Source organism: Rhinoderma darwinii, chromosome 1 (genome assembly GCF_050947455.1).
Source record: "Rhinoderma darwinii isolate aRhiDar2 chromosome 1, aRhiDar2.hap1, whole genome shotgun sequence".
NCBI lineage: Eukaryota > Metazoa > Chordata > Amphibia > Anura > Rhinodermatidae > Rhinoderma > Rhinoderma darwinii.
This window is the reverse complement of record NC_134687.1, coordinates 322554845-322577887: the sequence shown is the minus strand read 5'-3', so window position 1 is coordinate 322577887 and position 23043 is coordinate 322554845. Positions and strand designations below refer to the sequence as shown.

Below are 23043 nucleotides of genomic sequence, written 5' to 3'. Positions count from 1 at the left end.
CGGCTCTCCGAGAAAAGTTGATGAGGAACGAAGCGGCTCACACCCCCACCAATCAAAACTCCTGACATGTCACTACGTTTTTTCAAAGTTTAGTTACCTTTTAATTGCTTTATAATGAAAAATGATGTCAAATTTTTCATATACTCTGGCCCACATTAACTAGGACTAGTGTACCAGGCGTAAACTTCTTACGTTTTGCTTTTTAATTGGTTCAGGACCGGGCTATTTTAAACCTTCAGGACCAGGCACAGTTTAACCATTTTTAGAACACACTAAACCACTATAACTTTTTATTTGTTGGGCTAGCAGCGTGATTTTTGCGACTTTTTTAGATAGACAATGCAGGCTTCTTTATTTATCTTTTTTATGCACATACTTTTTGCTATTTGAGAATTTTCAGGCTTATAGTTTGAAAATAATAGTGCAAAAAATTAGCTTTTTTACTTTTCAGCTAGTTTTGTTCTGGTAATATAGTTTTACCCTAACATAGAACTTTTATTTCTAATAGTCATTGTCTACCATAAATTTTTATATTTTACAGGTCTATGTTAGGGTAATTGGGTCCGGGCTAGCATTACGACAATAATTGGTGTGCGGAACTTTTGAATCGGTATTTTATGTGTATTTATTGTTTAATTTAGTTGCACTTTATTTTACTTTTTTGTACATTCTTTATTATGGTCTGTCCCTCAAAGGTCAGAAAAGACCTTTGTGGGACTTTATTTTTCTTTTACACCTTGTCACTCCTGTTATAGTGACTTGTCACTTATAGGACTATGCTGTGTCTAAGTAAGGGCAGCAGTCTCTCACTAACGGCATCCCGGCGATTATGTGACCATCACCGGGACCTGTAGAGGCAGCAGCGCTGCCGCTATTCTATACACAGCGCTCAATAAGCGATGTGTACAAGCGATCAGAGAAAATAGAAGCAGTGAAAACTGCTTCTATCTTCTCTTCAGGTTCCCCGGCAGTCACAGACGTCCGGGCACCCGACGTTCAGCTGCCCGATCGATCGGGCAGCCAGCCAAAAATCCACGTTGTAGACCGTCGTCCATTTATTTATAGCCAGTGATCGGGAACCAGTTAATTCTTCACCATTTCAAGATCTGTTTGCTCGAAGTGAATGAAAACCTTTGATTTACTTGGAGATGGAAAAATAGTACAGACCTAATACATCTGCCAGTTTAGTTTGCTACTTTTTGTAAAGTACAGTAATATATAAGCTAAACAGCCTGGACCCCTGCCTCTTGCAGGTAGTATGTAAACACCTGTAGTTGGAGGCCCTGACGCTGGGGCCCTTCGATTTACACTGATCTCTGTATCAGAGGCTGGTCGGATAAGAAGGTCAAGGCTGTCATTCAGAAGATGCATTCTGCTAAGTGAGTGAACCAGTCAATATCATTAGGTGGACATATTGTAAAAGCACATCCCAGACATTTTGCTTTTTCCTGCCTCATGCTGACCACGACTCAGTTATACACAGATGGAATGCACAGGAAACCATGACGCAAACTTCATCAAAACTTCTATAAGGATATTTTATACACTTTATATTTACAGTTTTCCATGAGCTGTCAAAAGTAAAATACCCTAATTTTTAGACCCTAAGACGCACCCAAGTTTTAAACAACCGATAATAGGGGACAAAAAAAAATAATCATATTTTACTACTTCTACAAAGAAAAAACTATTGGTTAAAAAAAGTCAGAGAGCCATAACTTTTATATTTTTCCATCGTTTGAGCGGTGTGAGGGCTTATTTTTTTGCGGGACGAGCTGTAGTTTCGCATATGCGATATTTTTATCACCTTTTATTTAATTCTTTTTAGCACTATGGTGACCAAAAAACAAAGATTCTGGGGTTTTCATATATTTTTTTACGCCGTTCACCGTGCGAGTCAAATAACGCTATATAGTAATAGTTCGGACTTTTACGGATGAGGCAATACCAATTTTTTTTATTTTTTACATTGTGCTTGGGGAAAAATGGGAAAAGATTTTGTTTTTTTAACTTTTAATATTTTTTTACCTGAAAATGTATCTAACATTTTTTTTTTTTTTTTTTTTTAACACATTCTATTAGTTCCCCTAGGGGACTTGAACCAGCGATCATTAGATCGCTGGTACAATACACTGCAATACATCGCTGACCTACGCGCTTCCCGTAATTCCCATAGTAGTGAATGGCAGTTACAGAGCAGCGTAGCATGCTACACTGTTTCCGTAACTACTATTCAGTTCTATGGGGGTTACGAAAACAGCGTTGCTCAGCGAGTTACGCTGTTTCCGTAACTCGACCATGTACGCTGTTTTTGGAGCTACTGAGCTCAGTGTACTGCGCAGTGCTACACGGTTTCCATAACTCCCATTCACTTCTATGGGAGTTCTGGAAACCGCGTAGCTCAGCGAGCACACGGCTGTTTTCGGAACTCTCGACCACCTAACCAGGAAGTGAAAGGGAGACCGCGGAGCCGAGTGGACCCCATTCTAGAGATTGGTGCGGGTCCCAGACATGGGACCCGAATCTATCTAACATTTATGACATATCCTGTGGATACGTCATAAATGTCTTTCATGGGAAGACCCCTATAAATGCCGCGGTCGCTATTGACTGTGGCATTTAACTAGTTAAACTGCCAGGAACAGCGCCCTCGCTGTTCCTGGCCATTAGAGCAGCGTGTCAGCTGTAAAACACAGCTGACACCTGCAGTGTATGCCACGGGCTCAGCGAGTGAGCCCGCTCCACTCCAACACCCATCCCCGCTCCATGATGTGCCGGCACATCACGGGTCGGGAAGGGGTTAAGTAAGAAGCGGTCAGGGGGCCGGGCGCGGCCGGGTCCCTTGACTGCCGACTATAAGACTCAGGGACTTTTTAGCAAGATTTATTCTTGCTAAAAACTGCGTCTTATAGTCTGAAAAATAAGGTAGTTCACATTAATATTTCATGTAGGTTATTGCTTTAAACAATTGTCTGTAACTTATTATTGAACTAAACTTTTAATAAGGGTAATGGCAAATTTCACATGCTAAGAGGACTAATATTTAGCTTCACAACTAAACTTACCCCTGAAAATATGCGTTCATGGACTGAAGGACAGCATGCTGAACTTTCCATGTGCTTAGCTTCAACCTCTCACACATTAGCTTGCAAACTTCAAAACGGTAGCAACCTGTTATACCATGAAAAACAGCAATGAGGCATATGCACGAAAATATAATAAATTTGTTTAAAGATCTTAACCCCTTCCCGACCAAAACAACTTTCAGATTTTCATTTTCGTTTTTTCCTCTCCACATTCCAGAAGCCATAGCGTCTTTATTTTTCCGTCAATATGGTCCTATGAGGGCTTGATTTTTGCGGGACGAGTTGTAGTTTTTCGTAGCATGATTTATTTTGCTGTATAATGTACTAGGAAACGGGAAAAAATTATTTGTGGGGTAGAAAATGAAAAAAAACAGCGATTCCGCCATGGTTTTTTGCGCGCTGTTTTTACGGAATTCACTGTGCAATTAAAACAACATGTTAACTTTATTCTGCGGGTCAATTACATTACAGCGATAGCAAATATATATTGTTTTTTCTATATTTTACTACTTTTACAATTAAAAACCTAAGTGTAAAAAAGAAAATTTATTTTGCGTCGCCAAATTCCGAGAGCCATAACTTTTTTATTGTCCCGTCGATTAAGTGGTATGAGGGCTTATTTTTTGCGGGATAAGCTGTAGTTTTTAATAATACCATTTTGGTGTACATGCGACGTTTTGATCACTTTTTATTTCATTTTTTGTGGGAGATGAGGTGACCAAAAAAGAGAGATTCTGGTGGTTACAATTTATTTTTTTTTTTACAGCGTTCACCGTGCGGGTTAAATAATGATATATTGTAATAGTTCAGAATTTTACGGACGTGGCGATACAAATTATATATATTTATTTTTTTACTATGCTCTAGGGGGAAAATGGGAAAAGGGGGGTTTTTTGAACTTTTAATTTTTTTTATTTTTTTTTAATTAGGCCCCCAGGCAGCCATAGCAACCAACGCGATTGCGTTGCGGGGGGCGCGATGAGCTGTTAGAGGGGGTCGCCCCCCTTTTTCTCACGATGCCGCTAGTTACTCTGAAGTGTCGGCTGTATCATACAGCCGACACCGGCATCGTATGGAGCGAGCTCAATACTTTCCCTTCCCGGCTATGACGTAACCGTATGTCATATGTCGGGAAGGGGTTAAACTGTAAAAACTTGATAATAAAAGAATTGCACATGATGGGCCTCATGCATGAAAACAAGTCAAAAAGTGGGGGTTTGACTCATAGCAACAAACCAAACTGCCGATATTAATTGTGGAGCAAGTTGAAAGCAGTGATGCAAGTCGATGCTACAAGATAAGGCAAGTTTTCTTACATTGGGCCCTTTTTTCGGACGATCTCACCAGTACAAGTATTGCACATATTGGCCTTTTTGTGTATAACTTACGCTGTGTGTCAGCATTTCTGGGCCAGGCCTTGCCTAGAGTTGAGAAGGCACATAATAAAGACTCTGTGTGCAGTTCCTTTGCTTTTTCATTCTCATCATCTTCTTCTTCCTTTGGTGATCGAGCCCCCATGGTTTCCCTAGAAGCCTGAGTACACAACAATGAATGAAACAAGTTATTTTATAAGACGTTTATTTAAAGAAACCATACAACAAGGAGACCATATCTCTCCTACCAAAGCCCCCTTCTCCCCCATTAACTGAAAAGTCTCCTAGCAGTAAATGTGGAAAATCACTCACTGTAGGGACCTAGATTGAGAATCAGAGAGAAAAGACATGGAGATAAATATTTTTTGTCCAGGTGACTTTTCTCAATTTTAAATTTCTCAGCTTAATAAATCAGTTGTGAAGCAATGAACCGCTCTTGCACCCGGGGTGCACCAAGAAAGTGACCAGAAAAGAATGCCCATCACAACCGATTGATTGGGACCCAGTAGTCACATAATAAAATGCTGTGTATGTGGCCAACCGGCTGTGCTGGGCGATCTGTTTGAATAGAGGGCAAGCTTTTTTGCAGCACCTACATAGAGAGTTCAGGGGATTGCTCAGAAGGTGCGGATGGTGAGATAAAAGAATCAGTCCCTGTGACAGATTCCCTTTAATGAATGCTAGTCCCAGTTAGGTAATGTAAATGCTGCATTGTGTACTTAAAGCGGAAATCAACCCAAAAGTGGTCTTCTGACATCTCACAGATACATACCACAAGAGCTTGGATTAATGTGGATTCCTAAAATAATAGCACATTAAAATCCCTACAGCACCGCTCAAAGGTTTTCTTCTCTGGAACTCTCAGACAACATTCTAAACGAAGGTCCATCCCTCTGTTGTGTCTATGGCATATCACATCGTAATGACTATATTATAAGCGAACATAGATTCAAACTCTTCAAAACACTGATAGTCTCTAATGACATAATTTCATAAAAGGGGATTTTTTTTAAGTGTTCATCATAAAATACTTTAATTTTCCAGTCCATTTGGGAACACAGACTGTGGGTCTATACTGTTGCCACTAGGAGACGTGACACGAAGAATAAAAAAAGATGCTGGTCCCTCCTACAGGCACGGAGCTATTCAGTCTTTACAGAAGCAGTAGAAAAGGCAGAACGCAAAGTAACTATCAATAATATCAGAACAAGGAGAGAACCATGTCTGAAGGACAACCTTATCAACTTTATAACAAAAGGGTGTTAGCTTTGTCCCCAGTGGACTGGACGAGAAAAGGATTTTACAGAGAGTACGCAAAAAATCCCCTTTTCTTGTTCATCTTATGGGGGACACAGACCGAGGTGCAGTCCACTTGGATGGGAACCAAAAGAAAAAAAGGACGTAAGTAACTACTCCACAGATGCTTGCAATACCTAGCGATCACGGGAAGAATTCAAGGATGCAAAAAGAGTGTACCTTGTATAATTTAGTAAACGTGTGCAGAGATTACCTAGTAGACAACTTGCACAGCTGGAATTAGAGTAATCTCCATATTTTGATCTGGACTGAGCTCCTGTTATAGTCATAAATCTTATTTCCAGCAGGTGGGGTACGCATTTTAAAACGTAGCTTTTAATATTTATTATGCTAAAACAGCAAGGTAGATCATACAAAAATTAATTTTTTTTTAATGTGAGGTGACTTGTGGCAACGTCTCATCATTAACCAACTGGGTACGACAATTAAATTTGTCAGGATCGAGGTATAGAATGATCATTTAGTGGTTTGATCTGCTCTATCATTCAGCTTGCCCCTAAAGGTGGTACGTATAGCGGGGCTGCCACTCTGAAAAGAACAACCACTAATACCAATCACGATATTGCATCCTGAAATAACGCCACTCTGATATTCTCCCTGACAAACCGGGCAATCCTGGCAAAATGCGTAGGAAACAAGGCGTTCAATGATAGGGGTCACTTTAAGACGAGGGTTAGGTAACTGGTTGATAGCAGGGGTTGCTCTTTTCAGAGTTATCGCCTTGCCATAAAAACCACTGTTAGGGGCAAGCTGAATGATCAAACCACTGAATGAGCACCCTATACCTCATACTGACAGATGACATTGTCCTACCCAGTCCGGAGTGACCTTCTACACAATTTTTTTTTCCATTTTGTATTGCCTTACTGTTTTAGCAGAATGAATATTAAAACCTAAGTTTTAAAATATATACCCCACCTTCTGAAAATACGACTTGCACAGCTGGAGCGTAGAAGCCGGATGACACACAGACCAGAAAGCATTAACCACCCTAGTGGAATGGACCGTAATCCAGAACGGGGGTCCTTCCCCTTGACCCAGTAGACCTCTCAAATAGCTAACCGCAGCCATCAGACCCTTCAGAACCATGAATAAGGAGTCTGATTTGAGTAAATGTGCGAGGCGGAGACCCGCAAGGTGCCGACAACAACCACATTGTGAAGAGCGCATTCCATAGGATACACGAGAGACTGGCGGATGGACAGCATAACGATATCTTTGTTAAAGAGGCTCTGTCACCAGATTTTGCAACCCCTATCTGCTATTGCAGCAGATAGGCGCTGCAATGTAGATTACAGTAACGTTTTTATTTTTAAAAAACGAGCATTTTTGGCCAAGTTATGACCATTTTTGTAGTTATGCAAATGAGGCTTGCAAAAGTCCAAGTGGGTGTGTTTAAAAGTAAAAGTCCAAGTGGGCGTGTATTATGTGCGTACATCGGGGCGTTTTTAATACTTTTACTAGCTGGGCATTCTGATGAGAAGTATCATCCACTTCTCTTCAGAACGCCCAGCTTCTGCCAGATCACGCTGTGACGTCACTCACATGTCCTGCATCGTGTCAGACGAGCGAGGACACCGGCACCAGAGGCTACAGTTGATTCTGCAGCAGCATCAGCGTTTGCAGGTAAGTAGCTACATCGACTTACCTGCTAACGCCGATGCTGCTGCAGAATCAACTGAAGCCTCTGGTGCCGGTGTCCTCGCTCGTCTGACACGATGCAGGACCTGTGAGTGACGTCACAGCGTGATCTCTGGAGAACACGGCTGTGTCTGCACTGCCAGAAGCTGGGCGTTCTGAAGAGAAGTGGATGATACTTCTCGTCAGAAAGCCCAGCTAGTAAAAGTATTAAAAACGCCCCGATGTACGCACATAATACACACCCACTTGGACTTTTGCAAGCCTCATTTGCATAACTACAAAAATGGTCATAACTTGGCCAAAAATGATCGTTTTTAAAAATAAAAACGTTACTGTAATCTACATTGCAGCGCCTATCTGCTGCAATAGCAGATAGGGGTTGCAAAATCTGGTGACAGAGCCTCTTTAAGGTTTAAGGAGGAGACCACCTGCACCGCCTTATATTGGTGGAGAACTAAATACGGTGGACAACAAAATGGGTCTGTCAGCTCAAGAACCCCCCCGGATTCAGGTCACAGCCACAAAGAACACCACTTTTCAGGTGAGCAGACAGAATTAAATTTCTCGGAGGTTCAAACAGAGCCGACAAAGGCGAGATCCCAAGACGGAGCTGGGGGCCGATAGGGTGAACTGCGTAGGCAACCCCTGTAAGAAAGTCTGGACATAGATTTAGACACCAGAGGTCTGTTGAAGAGAATGGACAATGTGTACACCTGGCCTTTGAGAGCTGAGTGAAAGACCATGAGCCACGCCTTTCTAGAAAATCGCAGATGCCCGGTCAAGGAGAAAACCAGGGGAGGGAAACGCCAATCCTCACACCATTGCAAATATGTTCTCCAAGTGCGGTGATAAATGCGAGCCAAAGAAGGTTTCCGAGTCTTCAACATAGCATGGATATATCGGTGCGAATGGAAATTCGGGTGGAGAATCCCCCTCGACCTTGATTTTCCTGAGGAGCTCGGGAGGATGAGGCAGTGGAGGATAGAGGTAAATCAGACTGAATTGATCCCATAGGAACACAAGAGCGCCTACCACGTACGCCTCAGGGTCCAGAGACCGGGACATGAAGAGGGGAACCGGGCAACTGAGTAGGGATGCCAGCAAATCTAAATCCGGCATTCCTCACCTGAAACAATTTTGGTCGAATAAATTGTGATGAAGAATCCACTGCCACCGACATAATTAACAACCAAATTGTCCACCTCGGTAATGTGGACTGCTTAAAGAGCAGGAACGTAAAGCTCTGCCCGATCCAGGATTTTGAAGGCGTCGTAATTGCCAACGAACTCGGTTTCCAGCCTTGGTGATTGAGGTATGTGACTGCTGCGACAATGTGTGCCTGGAAGAGTCGTCTAGTGACTGAGATAGAGGAAAAATCGTCCTCAGTTTCAGAATGATGATGATGGGAAGGCTGTAATCCTGGTGAGACCAGAGGCCTTGGGCCATGAGATTCCGGAAAACACCACCCCAACCCCGAAGGTTGGCACCCATATAGAGGACCTGCCAGTGGAACAGGAGAAATGAGCCACCATTGGAGAGACCATTGGACAGTCTGGGGAAGTCATATTAGGCGGTCCAGAGAATCCAGGGAACGGATTCACCAGGAGAAAAATGTAACTGGGCAAAAGGTTTGGCCCTGATGGAAGCCACAATTGTGCCCAGAACCTTAATGCAAAAACAAAGAAGTTGGAGTGTTTAGCTGCAGAGTGCGTACCCCGTGTTAGGGGATGGACAGTTTCTCAGGATTAAAAGTGTCCGACAAGAAGTCAGACAGGACAGGTTGACTATCCATCCGAAGTGAGCCAGGGTATCCGGAGTGATTTGTGGACTGGCCAGATTGTCCTCCCAGGATGGGGACTTGATGAAGATATCGTCCAGATAGGGTACAACTGAAATCCCCCTGGAACAAAGAAGTGCAATCTCCACTGATTTGATGAAAACCCAAGGAGCCATAGACAGGCCGAATGGCAATGCCACAAACTGGTAGTCGTGAGGGAGAACTGTAAAGCGCAGGAAGCGCTGGTGGGACAGGCAAATGGGGATGTGTAGGTATTCATCCCTGATATCCACCGAAGAGAGGAAATCACACTATGTTTCATAGAGGTGATGATCAACCAGATGGAATCCGACTGAAAATGACGGATTTAAAAAAAAACAAAAACGTTGAACCACTTGAGGGGCCAGGGTCAGATGAACAGATCCATCCTTTTTGAGGACAACAAAAAGATTGGCGAAAAATCCTATGAATTCTTGGTCAAGAGGAACTTCGACAATGACTCCTTGACTCAAGAGTTAGCCCATTGCCGGAAAAAAAGGCAGCTGGCCTGGCAGTCGATAGACGAGGTGTGGACTAGAAAAACCTGTCGGGTGGAAGGTGCAGAAATTCGATCTTTGTACCCATAGGAGATGACGTCTCGCACCCAGTCATCAAAGATGTGAGCGGTTCAGATGTCCTTGACAAGAAGCCCGAGATCGAGTAGTGTTCTTGGCCAGATGAGGGACCAGAAGGTCCACAGCAGAAGACTTTGCCCATTTGGAGAAAATATCCTCTGAAAAGGATACATAAGTTACACGCAGGAGGTATGGGCAAATTTCTTGTCAGGATTTTTCCACTCCTTCAAATTCTGAGTGATAGGGAAAAGGTTTGTGAGATCTTCTGAGACAAGTGACTGTCTCCATTAGGGTAGACAGGCCAGCATTTGTGTGATGTTAGAGGTCTCTGATCGTGGCGAGCAGACTATCCACCGTAGTGGACAGCTTGGAAGTTTGCTCCATATGCAGTTCTGAATTGGAATCTGAAATTTCTCCCTGAGACAGAGGCTCCCTTATGAAGGCAAAAAATGTCCGATTGCCGTCACCGAGGAGGAGCGGAGACTGACAAACCAGGGGACACAGAGGGCAGAATAAGATCACGCAGATCTGACCCATTTAGGAAGCTTGACGGGCAAGTCCCCAGAAGGCTGGAGTCGGAGGGGACCAATATGTCCATCATGGACTGGGTGACATGAGAGGTCACCGACGACCTTGGAAAGAGAATGAGACCATTGCGGTTCGGCCTGTTCAGCACTAGGAGCGGGCAATGCTGTGGGTGGCTGAGATGGCTGGGCCACAGGGCGGATGTCCACAGATGCTTGGCCTGGAGGGCGGGATGCATTGCTCAGGGGAGTAGGTTGACCACATGAGAATTTTTGGTGTATAACCGGCATAGTGAGAGACTTTAAGGTACCTAACTTAAAGAGGCTCTGTCACCAGATTTTGCAACCCCTATCTCCTATTGCAGCAGATCGGCGCTGCAATGTAGATAAGAGTAACGTTTTTTGTTTTTTTAAAACGAGCATTTTTGGCCAAGTTATGACCATTTTTATATTTATGTAAATGAGGCTTTCTAAAGTACAACTAGGCGTGTATTATGTGCGTACATCGGGGCCTTTTTACTTCTTTTACTAGCTGGGCGTTGTGAATGGGAGTGTATGATGCTGACGAATCAGCATCATCCACTTCTCTTCGTTAACACCCAGCTTCTGGCAGTGCACAGACACAGCGTGTTCTCGAGAGATCACGCTGTGACGTCACTCACTTCCTGCCCCAGGTCCTGCATCGTGTCGGACGAGCGAGGACACATCGGCACCAGAGGCTACAGTTGATTCTGCAGCAGCATCAGCGTTTGCAGGTAAGTAGCTACATCGACTTACCTGCAAACGCCGATGCTGCTGCAGAATCATGATTCGTCAGCATCATACACTCCCATTCCCAACGCCCAGCTAGTAAAAGAAGTAAAAACGCCCCGATGTACGCACATAATACACGCCCAGTTGTACTTTTACTTTAAACACGCCCAGTTGTACTTTAGAAAGCCTCATTTACATAAATATAAAAATGGTCATAACTTGGCCAAAAATGCTCGTTTTTAAAAAAAAACAAAAACGTTACTCTTATCTACATTGCAGCGCCGATCTGCTGCAATAGGAGATTGGGGTTGCAAAATCTGATGACAGAGCCTCTTTAAGAATTCTCCTCTGGTGTTTGACAAAGCAGTATAGGAGTCACCTTGTTCCTGTGTAACAACTGGGAGAAAGACTAGTGACTATCAATCCACTGAAAATACTGCGAGAGCGAGGCTACACAATATTCATTAGATAAGGTGCAATGGCCGCCTGGGTAGCTGAAGATGTTCTAGGTATATGTCCCCCCTACAGTAGTTCACTGGCTCCGTGTCTATGGGTGGAAAGAAGGGGTTGCCAAAGGCAGATCCTTACCAATTACAAAGTGTACAAATTGATCCTAGCGCCTTGCAAGAAATGCAGTGTCCCCAGCTCGTCTATGAGAAGAAAAGGTGCTGCCCCTTCTGCATACAGCTATTGGTTGCTGGTGATGACGTGACAGCCGTGTACCAATCATTGGCTAGAAGCAGAAGTGCTAATTCCGCCCCCCTACAGAGACCTGGAAGATATCGGCCCACTGCTAAAAAATTGACTGTCGTCCTTGTCTTCAGTGTGGCAGGGGGACAACGGTGCATGGGAACACAGAGTGCCCGCCAAAAATTGGGGAAAGTAAGGGGCTGTACTAGCAGAGGTGTCTGCCACCTTCGGACACTAAGGTAAATCTGGCTAGCTCAGTGCCTGTAGGTGTGTATACTATAGGTGGGGCCTATACTTGTTTTATTTTTAGTGTTTAACCTTCTAGTGGCAACAACATATACCCATGCTCTGAGTTCCCATATGAGACGAACAAGAAATATTTATTATTTTGTTAGCATATACAAATTCACTTAAGAATTTTTTTTTTATCTATCAAATTCGGTTGCTATAAATGTACCTTCTTTATCAAGGGAAATAGAATTTCTGCCAATTCTTGAAAGCGATCTTCCTTTGTAGATTCAAGCACATCTGCAGCACACTTCAGTGCTATAATCTTGTACTTGACATTTTCTTTCCGACACTCTTTTAATACTGCCTGAATAATATCTTCTATACTTGGTTGTGCAGGAACAGGTTCCTTCAGCTGTTTGCTGTAAAGATCAAAAATGACAATCACATACGAAGGGAAATTCTAAAAAAACTTTCAGATATAGCATAGAACATATCACACTGTCTGATCAGTGAGGATTTGAATGCTGGGCCCCCCCCATCAATAGTTTCAGGCCCCCAACAATGCCTGAAACCATGCAATTCCCAAACCGGCACTGCATTAATATTGCAACTTAAGGCCCTATTACACAGGCAAACGACCGTTCATATGAACGCTCGTTCCCAATCATTGCCCTGTGTAAAAAGGGCAACAATCAGCCGATGAACGAGCAAACAGATTGTTACACACAGAAGGCTGTGAAAAATACAACCACTGCTCAATGGCCTGGGGAGTGTATTTTGTGTATTCTGTAAATGGGATACAGGTCACAGTGGAAGACAAAGGAGATATATGATCATATGAGGCTATGTTCACACTGCCATCAGAGGCTCTCGGCAATCCCAGCAAATTTGACTGGAAATATAGTGCTGCATGATGAGAAGTTACAAATGTGAACATAGCGTAAAACAAATTTTTATACGGAGTGCAAAGGAAAGTATTCTATATATTTACATCTATGTACATGTGAGTGCAGATATTCCTTCAGAGATAGGTGTGTATCTCTACCCTCCGGGGGAGCGGGGTTGAAGACAGTAGACACATGCGATGCATTCCCACTGCCTGCCCTCCCCCCTCGCCAGTTAATGAGATTCCAACTTTTTCTAACTTGTTTAATTTTTTTCAATTATAACTATATGAACTAAAAATTTGAAATATTATATTGTTAAAGATTTCCTCACTTTAAATACAAATAACGCTCACCTGCAACTAGAAACCACTGTTCCAATAGCTTTCAGAAGCTCTTCCTGCAAAACATATATAAATACAGATATGAATTTCGTTTGTGCAGCCAGTAGGATGCATTTAACAAACAGGTAATTGCATTAAAGGGAGTTGTCCACCTCTGAACACCGTTTCGTTATTTTTAATCTCAATAGGACTCAAATTTTGTGTGAATCAATTTCATAATAATGTGGGACGTAGCTCCGTTTATTTGCTACAGAGCTTCAAATTCACTCGTTTTCTTCACACATGCAAAGTTAAATACTACAATTCTGGATTCGTGCAACTGCCACCAGGGGGAGCTCACTATGTGGATTTACACAGCTCCCATTTAATTGAGTTTTCAACACTTCTAAACATATAGTATTAAATTAACAAGAACAGTATTTCACAGTGCAATGGTGACTATTCATGCAGTGAAAAACTGTAGTATTTTTTTTTCTTCAAATAACGTCTTTTGTAGTTTGTAATGCTTATAAATTAATTTTTAAGATGTAAATGAATAATTTAAATATGACAAAAGCTTGCCACTCACATTTTTTGCACTTACCTGATTGTACAGGAAACATTACAGCATACTACATCTGTATCGCTGTGCTAGTAAGCTCTTAATCGGATAGGGAAACAATTTATACTGATTTACAAAATTTAGGAAGTTCAGTCCGTACCTTTCCAGTCCATCTTCTTCCTGGTAAACCCTGCAAGAGAGTGCTAATCACCATTCCCAAGTGCGGAGGAACCAGTGATCCAGTTTGTTGCTTTGCAATTGAAGCCATGGCAGCAGCACCCTGTGATTTCATCTTCCAGGATGGAGATTGCAGAGCTTTCTGTGAAATGTCTATTAACTCCTTCATGTATAATCGAATGCCCCCACTGATACTTCCTGCAGAAGTTAAAAAATCATTACTACTTTGTAACAACCCTTTAGCTGTAACAAATGTAACAAGTATACTAGGTGTCGAGCCTAAAGAAACACTACAGTCAAAAAAAAATTAAAACTGTAAAAAATGGGAAAATGTAAAACGGTCAGTTGGAAACGATGAGTCATAGAGCCTGACTGACAGAAAACATGAGGAATTTATACATTTATCCTATCCCCATCTTTACTGGTGTCCTATTCGTATCATCATTGTAGAATTATGTAATTCTGTTTGAGTATTTTTCCTATACGGACTCTGAAGTGGTTCAGGACAGCACTGCTCTATCGTTACAGCAGACACAGGCCTCAGCTGCGGCTTCGTATAGGACAGTAGGGGGATCTCTGTAAACCGGATCATTCAGGTAAGGCCCCATGCACACGAACGTATTTATGCGGTCGCAATTCACCCGCAAATCTGCGGGTGAATTGCGGCCCCATTCATTTCAATGGACAAAACCAAACAAAGACAAAACCGTGGTTTTCACAGTCCGTGTATTGGCGGGTAGCCTGGACCGCAAAAAGATAGGACATGTCTTATTACGGCCGTATATTGCGGTCCAGGCTCATAGAAATGAATGCACACGGCCATGTGCATGGCCCACGATTTGCGGACGGCCCGCGGGTGACTCAGCGGCCGTCCGAGCCGCAAATCACGGCTATGCACACCACTACGGTTGTGTGCATGAGGCCTTAATGTAACTGAGGCTTGTGAAGCTCCTTGACTCTGACCAAAAGATGATTGTTTTGTTTTTGACTGTAGTTTCTAGGAGTTACAGAAACAGCCGAGCAAGAAGCTCAACTGTTTCCGTAACTCCCATAAGAATAAATGCAGAGAGCCATGCGGAGAGCCATGCACAGACCAGCTCTCTGTTCATCTCTGCCTGTCTATACGGGATGGATGGCTGACATTGATCTGAATGGGCACTGTGCAATGCTTCATTTTCCCTGTGGCGGTTTAACAGGTTCCCGACCGCTGGCCGTAAATATACGGCCAGCGGTCAGGGTCTCTAAAGTCCGGCGTATAGTATATATACGGCCGCACTTCAGAGACTGTGCACGCGCGATCGCGTGCACACAGCTCTATGCCCTGGCTGTTGCTAACAGCCATGGGCACTGGGCAGAATGTCAGGGGTCAATCTTTTGGCCCCTGAACATGTGATCGCTGTGACAACCAATCACAGCGATCACATGCATTTCTGCTTAGAAAACAGTGTGCACGCGATCGCGTGCACACAGCCCTGTGCCCTCGCTGTTACCAACAGCTCTGGGCACTGGGCAGAGTATCAGGGACCAATCTGATGGTCCCTGAACATGTGGTCGCTGTGACAACCAATCACAGCGATCACATGCATTTCTGCTTATAAAACAGTGTGCACGCAATCGCGTGCACACAGCCCTGTGCCCGCGATCGCGTGCACACAGCCCTGTGCCCTCGCTGTTACCAACAGCTCTGGGCACTGGGCAGAGTATCAGGGACCAATCTGATGGTCCCTGAACATGTGGTCGCTGTGAAAATCACAGCGACCACATTTGTTTTATTTTGAGTTTTCTGGCAGTAAATCTCCTGCCTCTTTTCTTCTCCTCAAATATTGTTTCAGTTTGAGGAGAAAAAGAGACTCGGGAGAATTGCTGCCAGAAGATTACAGTGAAAAAAAAACAAACAGTTACACTATAAAACATTCTCTGTATAGATAGATTTCTATCTATCTATACAATCTATCTATCCATCTATCTTTTTTTCTATCTATCTACCTTTCTTTCTTTTATTCTATTAGAATAGGCAGGTAGGGAGTATATAATTATATATATATCCACATATATATAATATATATAGCAATAGCGGTTTATTTTTTTGTTAGCGGTAGTGTAGATATATATAGCAGTTAGGCCCCATGCACACGACAGCAAAAAACCTCCGTTTTTGCGGACCGCAACTGCGGTCCGCAAAAACTGAGCCATTCACTTTCATTGAACGCTGACACCTTTCAGTAGCACTACGGAAGGGTGTCAGTGCCGTGGAAATGTTCCGGGAATTATGGAACATGTCCGTTCTTTCGCATTTTGCGGGCCGTGCTCCCATACTTTGTATGGGAGCACGGCCCGAAAATGCGGCTGTCAGTCAGCGGCCGGCCGTGCCTGCGATCGCGGACAGCAATTGCGGGCACGGTCGTGTGCATGGGGCCTTAGTTTGTGTGTTTTATAAAAAAAATAAAAAAATAAAATTTGTTTAGTTAGTGTTAGTGTTAGTTACGTTATGGCGAGGAAGTTGTTTAGCGCCGAGGAGGCATACGCCATGCTGTGGTCTGAGTCGGAGACCGCATCAGAGATGGCGTTCGAGATGGAACCTGTTTTAGGTAGTGACGATGACAGCGTCACTTCAGGTTCATCTTCAGGGGACGTTGTCCCTGATGCAGTCGAAACTGCAGAACATGAAAGCGCAGGGCCAAGTAGCGCTGTAGCACGGGACAGCCTGGTCCCTCCAGTCCAGGCTCTTGTATGGGCACCTGCCCCATCTTTTGGGCCTAGAATCCACGGATTTACTGCCACTCCTGGCATAACCGTGGACAATACAAATTTTGTCCAAATGGATTACTTCCATTTATTTATAACGGACGACATCCTAAATCAGATTGTCCACGAAACAAATTTATATGCCACGCAATATATAAGGCAGAAACCTTCATCCACCCATGCCAGAGATTGGACGCCCACCAATTTGCAGGAATTAAAAAAAAATTTGGGGCTCACCCTAAATATGGGTATTGTCAAAAAGCCCTCCATTAGGTCTTACTGGTCAACAAGACCCGCCCAAGCCACCCCAGTATATTCTGCAGTAATGCCCAGGTCTCGTTATGAGACAATAATGAGGTTCCTCCACTTCAATGACAACGCACAGGCCCCCCCAAGTACCGATGCAAACCGGGATCGGTTGTTCAAAATAAGACCGCTAATAAATTCCCTGAATAATTTATTTCTGCAACTCTACACCCCTGAGCAGAATGTAAGTGTGGACGAGCAGATATTTTGGAAGTGTTATAGAAACTCTGTTGAGTTTTGTAAAACCAGCTTTGAAAAAAAGCGATATGTGAAATAATCTTCTTCTATCGTCCGCCCTCCTACATCTCTATGTGATAAATAAGGCCACATATTTGGTATCCCCGTGCACGGGAGAAGTGGCAGAATGTGAACGGAGATTAATTTTGACCGTGGTCTATGCCGTGTGTGAAAAATGCTGGTATAAACTGACGCATTTGCTAAAAAATTGCTAATTTTATTTTGTTCCATCTTATTCAAGAAACTTTCAGAAGAAAACTGGACTGTCTAAAAATATGATAAACCCCTTGAAGAAAACCTTGTGGGGTCTGCTTGCGTGAATGAAGTCATTTATGGGGTGATTCTAATCTTTCAGCAGCATTACACCCCCCAGAAAACAGTATGCGGCTATAAAGTCAAGTGCAGAATTCCTGGACCGAAAAGGCCAAAAAGCCTCCTTTTATGCCAAGCCCTGGCACATGCCCGCACAGTGAATAAGGCACACATATTTGGTATCCCATGCACGGGAGAAGTGGAAGAACGTGAAAGGAGATGAATTTTGGCCGTGGTCCATACCGTGTGTGAAAAATACTGGCATAAACTGACGCATTTGCTAAAAAAGTGCTGATTTTATTTTGTTCCATCTTATTCAAGAAACTTTCAGAAGAAAACTGGACTTGCTAAAAATATGATAAACCCCTTGAAGGAAACCTTGTGGGGTCTACTTGTGTGAACGAAGTCATTTATGGGGTGTTTCCAATGTTTCAGCAGCATTACACCCCCCAGAAAACAGTATGCGGCTATAAAATCAAGTGCAGAATTCCTGGACCGAAAAGGCCAAAAAGCCTCTTTTTATGCCAAGCCCTGGCACATGCCCATGAATAAAGCACACATATTTGGTATCCCCATGCACGGGAGAAGAGGAAGAATGTGAAATGCGATGAATTTTGTCCGTGGTCCATTTTGTGTGTGAAAAAGCTAGCATAAACTGACGCATTTGTTAAAAAAAAAAGCTAATTTTATTTTGTTCCATCTTATTCAAGAAACTTTCAGAAGAAAACTGGACTGTCTAAAAATATGATAAACCCCTTGAAGGAAACCTTGTGGGGTCTACTTGTGCGAATGAAGTCATTTATGGGGTGATTCTAATGTTTCAGCAGCATTAGGCCCCCCAGAAAACAGTATGCGGCTCTAAAATCAAATGCAAAATTCCTGGACCAAAAAGCCTCCTTTTATGCCAAGCCCTGGCACATGCCCGCACAGTAAATAAGGCACACATATTTGGTATCCCCATGCACGGGAGAAGTGGAAGAATGTGAAAGGAGATGAATTTTGACCGTGGTCTATACCGTGTGTGAAAAATGCTAGCCTAAACTGACGCATTTGCTAAAAAAGTGCTGATTTTATTTTGTTCCATCTTATTCAAGAAACTTTCAGAAGAAAACTGGACTGTCTAAAAATATGATAAACCCCTTGAAGGAAACCTTGTGGGGTCTACTTGTGTGAATGAAGTCATTTATGGGGTGTTTCTAATGTTTCAGCAGCATTAGGCCCCCCAGAAAACAGTATACGGCTATAAAATCAAATGCAAAATTCCTGGACCGAAAAGGCCAAAAAGCCTCCTTTTATGCCAAGCCCTGGCACATGCCCGCACAGCGAATAAGGCACACATATTTGGTATCCCCGTGCACGGGAGAAGTGGAAGAATGTGAAAGGAGATTAATTTTGTCCGTGGACTATACCGTGTGTGAAAAATACTAGCCTAAACTGACGCATTTGCTAAAAAAGTGCTGATTTTATTTTGTTCCATCTTATTCAAGAAACTTTCAGAAGAAAACTGGACTTGCTAAAAATATGATAAACCCCTTGAAGGAAACCTTGTGGGGTCTACTTGTGTGAATGAAGTCATTTATGGGGTGTTTCTAATGTTTCAGCAGCATTAGGCCCCCCAGAAAACAGTATACGGCTATAAAATCAAATGCAAAATTCCTGGACCGAAAAGGCCAAAAAGCCTCCTTTTATGCCAAGCCCTGGCACATGCCCGCACAGTGAATAAGGCTCACATATTTGGTATCCCCATGCACGGGAGAAGTGGAAGAATGTGAAAGGAGATTAATTTTGTCCGTGGTCCATACCGTGTGTGAAAAATGCTAGCATAAACCGACGCAATTGTTAAATTCTTGCATTTTTTTCCAATTTTGCCCACTTTAGAGAAAAAAAAAATAATTATATATACTGACAAATGCCACTAAAACAAAGCCCTATCTGTCCTTTAAAAAGAGTGTAAAATTCAAAGATGAACTTTATTCACCTGCTGAGTTATAGTCATCTAAAGAAGCGCATAGCAAAATTGTGAAATTTGCTCTGGTCATTTAGCTGTAAAACAGCCTAGTCCTTAACCGGTTAAAGGATTTTTCCACTTTTAGGTCTTCAAGCAGGGATACCCAATGGTGCATTGCACGAACCTATCTCAGCACATGGTTAATAAAAGGACCATTTCAGCTCTAATATGAGATTTACCCAGCTCCGAATATCCCATCAGGAATTACCATCGAAACCAGAATGTTATTGGCGGGGGCGCAGATACATCACGCAATACCAAGTACGTAATTTTCTGACATGACTAAACAACATCTCAGTAGATTTGAAAAGGGGATCCCTTATAAACTTGTAGTTTTGTACATCAAAATTTGTTCATCAGTTCCCATGTCTAAAGAACACTTACATACCAGGCACATTTTCCTGCCACACTTCTCTCCAAAGGTTTGAGTCTTCTTTTTCTCCTTTCTCCTCTTCTGAAACCTCATGCATTGCGAGGAAGGCCAACGGCAATACCATGCCTGAATGGTTTTTTAGCACATCAGGACTGTAGCGGCTGATGGCATGAACTGTTAAAGTGCATCCCGCTCTGTATGTCAGTTCTATAAAAGTTGACACAAGAGAGTGTCATATATTGCAACGATTACCAGAGAACAGGTTATATGAAACAGGGTTATGTTGAATTTAAACAAGATTGTTTTACTTACAATAACTATAGTGATATCAGGCCACTTATATCATGTGTCAGCCATAATAATATGACTGCAGTTTACTGAAGCAATGTAGAAAGTCACTATTCAAACCTTGGTCAAATAAGGACAGGCAAATCTGTTGATGCGATTAATGTCACTCACCCTCCTTTTCCATGTACCAGCCGCTCAACTTCTGCAGTAGTTTCTCAGTGCTAGTATCTCGGGCAGTCTGTAAATAAATACATTTGAAGGGTATATAGTCAACATACACATAAGATTCAAATTAAGAATATACCGCAACTGAACAAAAGTTCATAAAACTTACCCGGACTAAATGTCCCAAAGCAAAGGCATACGACTTCTGTACTACACTGTTACGATCACATAGTCCGTTTAATAAAGCACTCATAAGTTTACCTGTTTAAGAATAGTTTAGACAAGATTAGAAGAATTTTCTTTTTGTTTTCCTAGTCATTTATTATGGTGAGAAATGCAGACTCTGAGTCACCTTCAAGAAACCGCTAATTTTCTAAAACGGAATCTACATGATAAACACATGCTCGTTTCAATAATGTATATAAAAGTACTAAGCCAGGTTGCATCTTTTAAAGACTAAAAGTTTGCAGGACATTAGTAAATATTACTGCATGTGTAAATCGAATGTCTGTTGTTTTTTTGCTCTTTTTTCTACGTCACTATTTTCTTTGAATGATTGAGATAAAACAAGATATTTATGGCTTCAAATCTGCTTATCATGTGATGACATATCACTAGGATATGCCATGACATTATGATCAGTGGGGTCCGACCCCTAAGACCTTACTATTAGTCTCTGTACAGTGGCACGGCAGAGTTGCCCGGGAACACCACTGTGCAAGGAAAACTAAGAGGGGGCCGCAGCTCTAAATCAATTCTGTGTCCCTTTCATTTTCAGGATCAGTGAGGGTCCCAGAGGTCGGATTAGGAATATGCCATAACTTTAAAAGTTGCGAAAAAACCTTTTAAGTCAATTTATATTAAATTTTCCTTACGAATTCTAGACTTCAGGCAGTGATGTTATGTAACATAATATGTGAACAACACAGGGATTTAAATGTATTTTGATACTGTTACGGAGATGACATCTTACCAGAATAAGGCATCAGATCCCGAGGACACTGTGTTGTTAAAGATACGACAACACTGGCACATCCTCCCTTTAACATAAAGAACACAAGAAACATTTTTTTTTCATGCACAAAAATGTATACTCGTCTAAAGCTAGCTCTATCTAATAGATAGAAAACAGACAAATGCTAGATCGTTTGTATAATATCATATTGCACTGGCCATTACAGTTGTAAATAGGGCCATACATAAACCCACTTTTCAGGCGGAAACTAAATAGTGAATGACTGTTGGTGCTTGGCCGACCATGTAATACAGATACCATTACGGATTACTAATGCTAGATGAAAAAAATCAAAACATGATCCATTTTTAAAGAAAAAAAAATCATATTGCTTGTGCCACTGGGGGCATGATTTTTGTTTTAGGATCCTTCCAATATTTTCATGTCTATTGGGACAGACAGAATTTCTCCCGATGCCTCCCATCAGGCAAAACAGGAATTGTAAAGGTTTAATTTCAACCTGACAAACCCTGTTGCTTTCCCCAAGATAAGTAGCATGAAATGTGTCTGGCAACAGTTTATCTAACTTCTTCCAGCAGTTGGCCAATTGATCGTGATTGTCCGCTCCTACCGGACTGAAAGGGAGCGGGTGACACCCATTATTTGCTTAGGTTAGAAGGTATCCTTTATAGAATGCCAATTTTTCTTGCTCTTACCTTGGTGCCCAGCCCCAGTCCACTCTTGATCAACTCACAAAGTTTTGGAACTAGTTCAGCCAGGACATGGACATCCAGATGCTGAATACACTGTAAGAAGAAAACAAGATCTGAGAAACGAGACCTGACTTTTCCTTGTTCCACTGGTTTAGGCAGAAGAAGGGAAAGCATTATATTTCAAACTAAAATTTTATAGCACAAAACACTAAAACCCTGTTCACACCAAGTTTTTTTTGCAGGCAGAAAAAAAATCTGCCTCAGAATTCCTTCAGGTTTTCACAGAATTTTTCAACGCGGCCATTGAAGCTAATGCAAGGACAGTGGGCAAACGCTGCAAAAAACGCTCGGAAACCAGCGCCGCAGGGTTTTTCTGCCGCTCATTGATTTTAATGAGAGGTCAGAGGCATAAAAAAAAAAAGGAATGCAGCTTTTTTCCCCCGCGACAGCCTATAAGTCGCCCGTGGGGAAAAAACCTGCCTCTGCCTCCCATTGAAATCAGTGGGGGGGGGTGATTTCAGCCATATTTGGCGCAGATTTCAACGCAGTTTCCGGATTAAAATCAGCGCCAAAATACTCTGTCAACAGGGCCTAAGCGTGAGCATGCTTGTATGGAAGTTTATATATAAAATGTGGATCAAAAGAGCTGGGGGTATGATGTGTTGTTGAAGTAAAGGTGTTATTTGGTAATGACAGATGTCACAAACAGCTCTTGGAGTACCAATATGTATCATATTCCTTCTTTGAAACAGTACTATTGATTTACCTTTGATATAATTTTGCATCACTACATACAGAAATATGCAAGCAATAAAGATCTACAATTTTTTTTTATCAATAATCTGATTGTCATCCATTATACATATACTCACCATATTTATGGTTTCCATCATTGGGGAAGACTTAGCAGCATTAAGTCTTGCACTGTCCATTGCAGCCTGCTCAAATCAGAACAAATCAATTCCATAGTTATTACTTTTACGAGCTTA

The 23043-nt window shown here is 42.4% G+C and overlaps 1 protein-coding gene across 1 annotated transcript in view; it reads right to left on the bottom strand.

Annotated features, from left to right (window-relative positions):
* ECPAS (Ecm29 proteasome adaptor and scaffold) overlaps window positions 1-23043 on the bottom strand; it is a 143208-nt gene that overhangs the window by 20745 nt on the left and 99420 nt on the right. The window contains exons 36-46 of the mRNA XM_075825614.1: window positions 22927-22992; window positions 22058-22147; window positions 21360-21426; window positions 20556-20647; window positions 20393-20459; window positions 19949-20140; window positions 13936-14150; window positions 13247-13290; window positions 12233-12425; window positions 4475-4619; window positions 3066-3171 (exon numbers count right to left, since the gene is read on the bottom strand). Coding sequence (XP_075681729.1) covers window positions 3066-3171; window positions 4475-4619; window positions 12233-12425; window positions 13247-13290; window positions 13936-14150; window positions 19949-20140; window positions 20393-20459; window positions 20556-20647; window positions 21360-21426; window positions 22058-22147; window positions 22927-22992 — 1277 coding nt within the window. The remainder of the gene's footprint in view (window positions 1-3065; window positions 3172-4474; window positions 4620-12232; window positions 12426-13246; window positions 13291-13935; window positions 14151-19948; window positions 20141-20392; window positions 20460-20555; window positions 20648-21359; window positions 21427-22057; window positions 22148-22926; window positions 22993-23043) is intronic.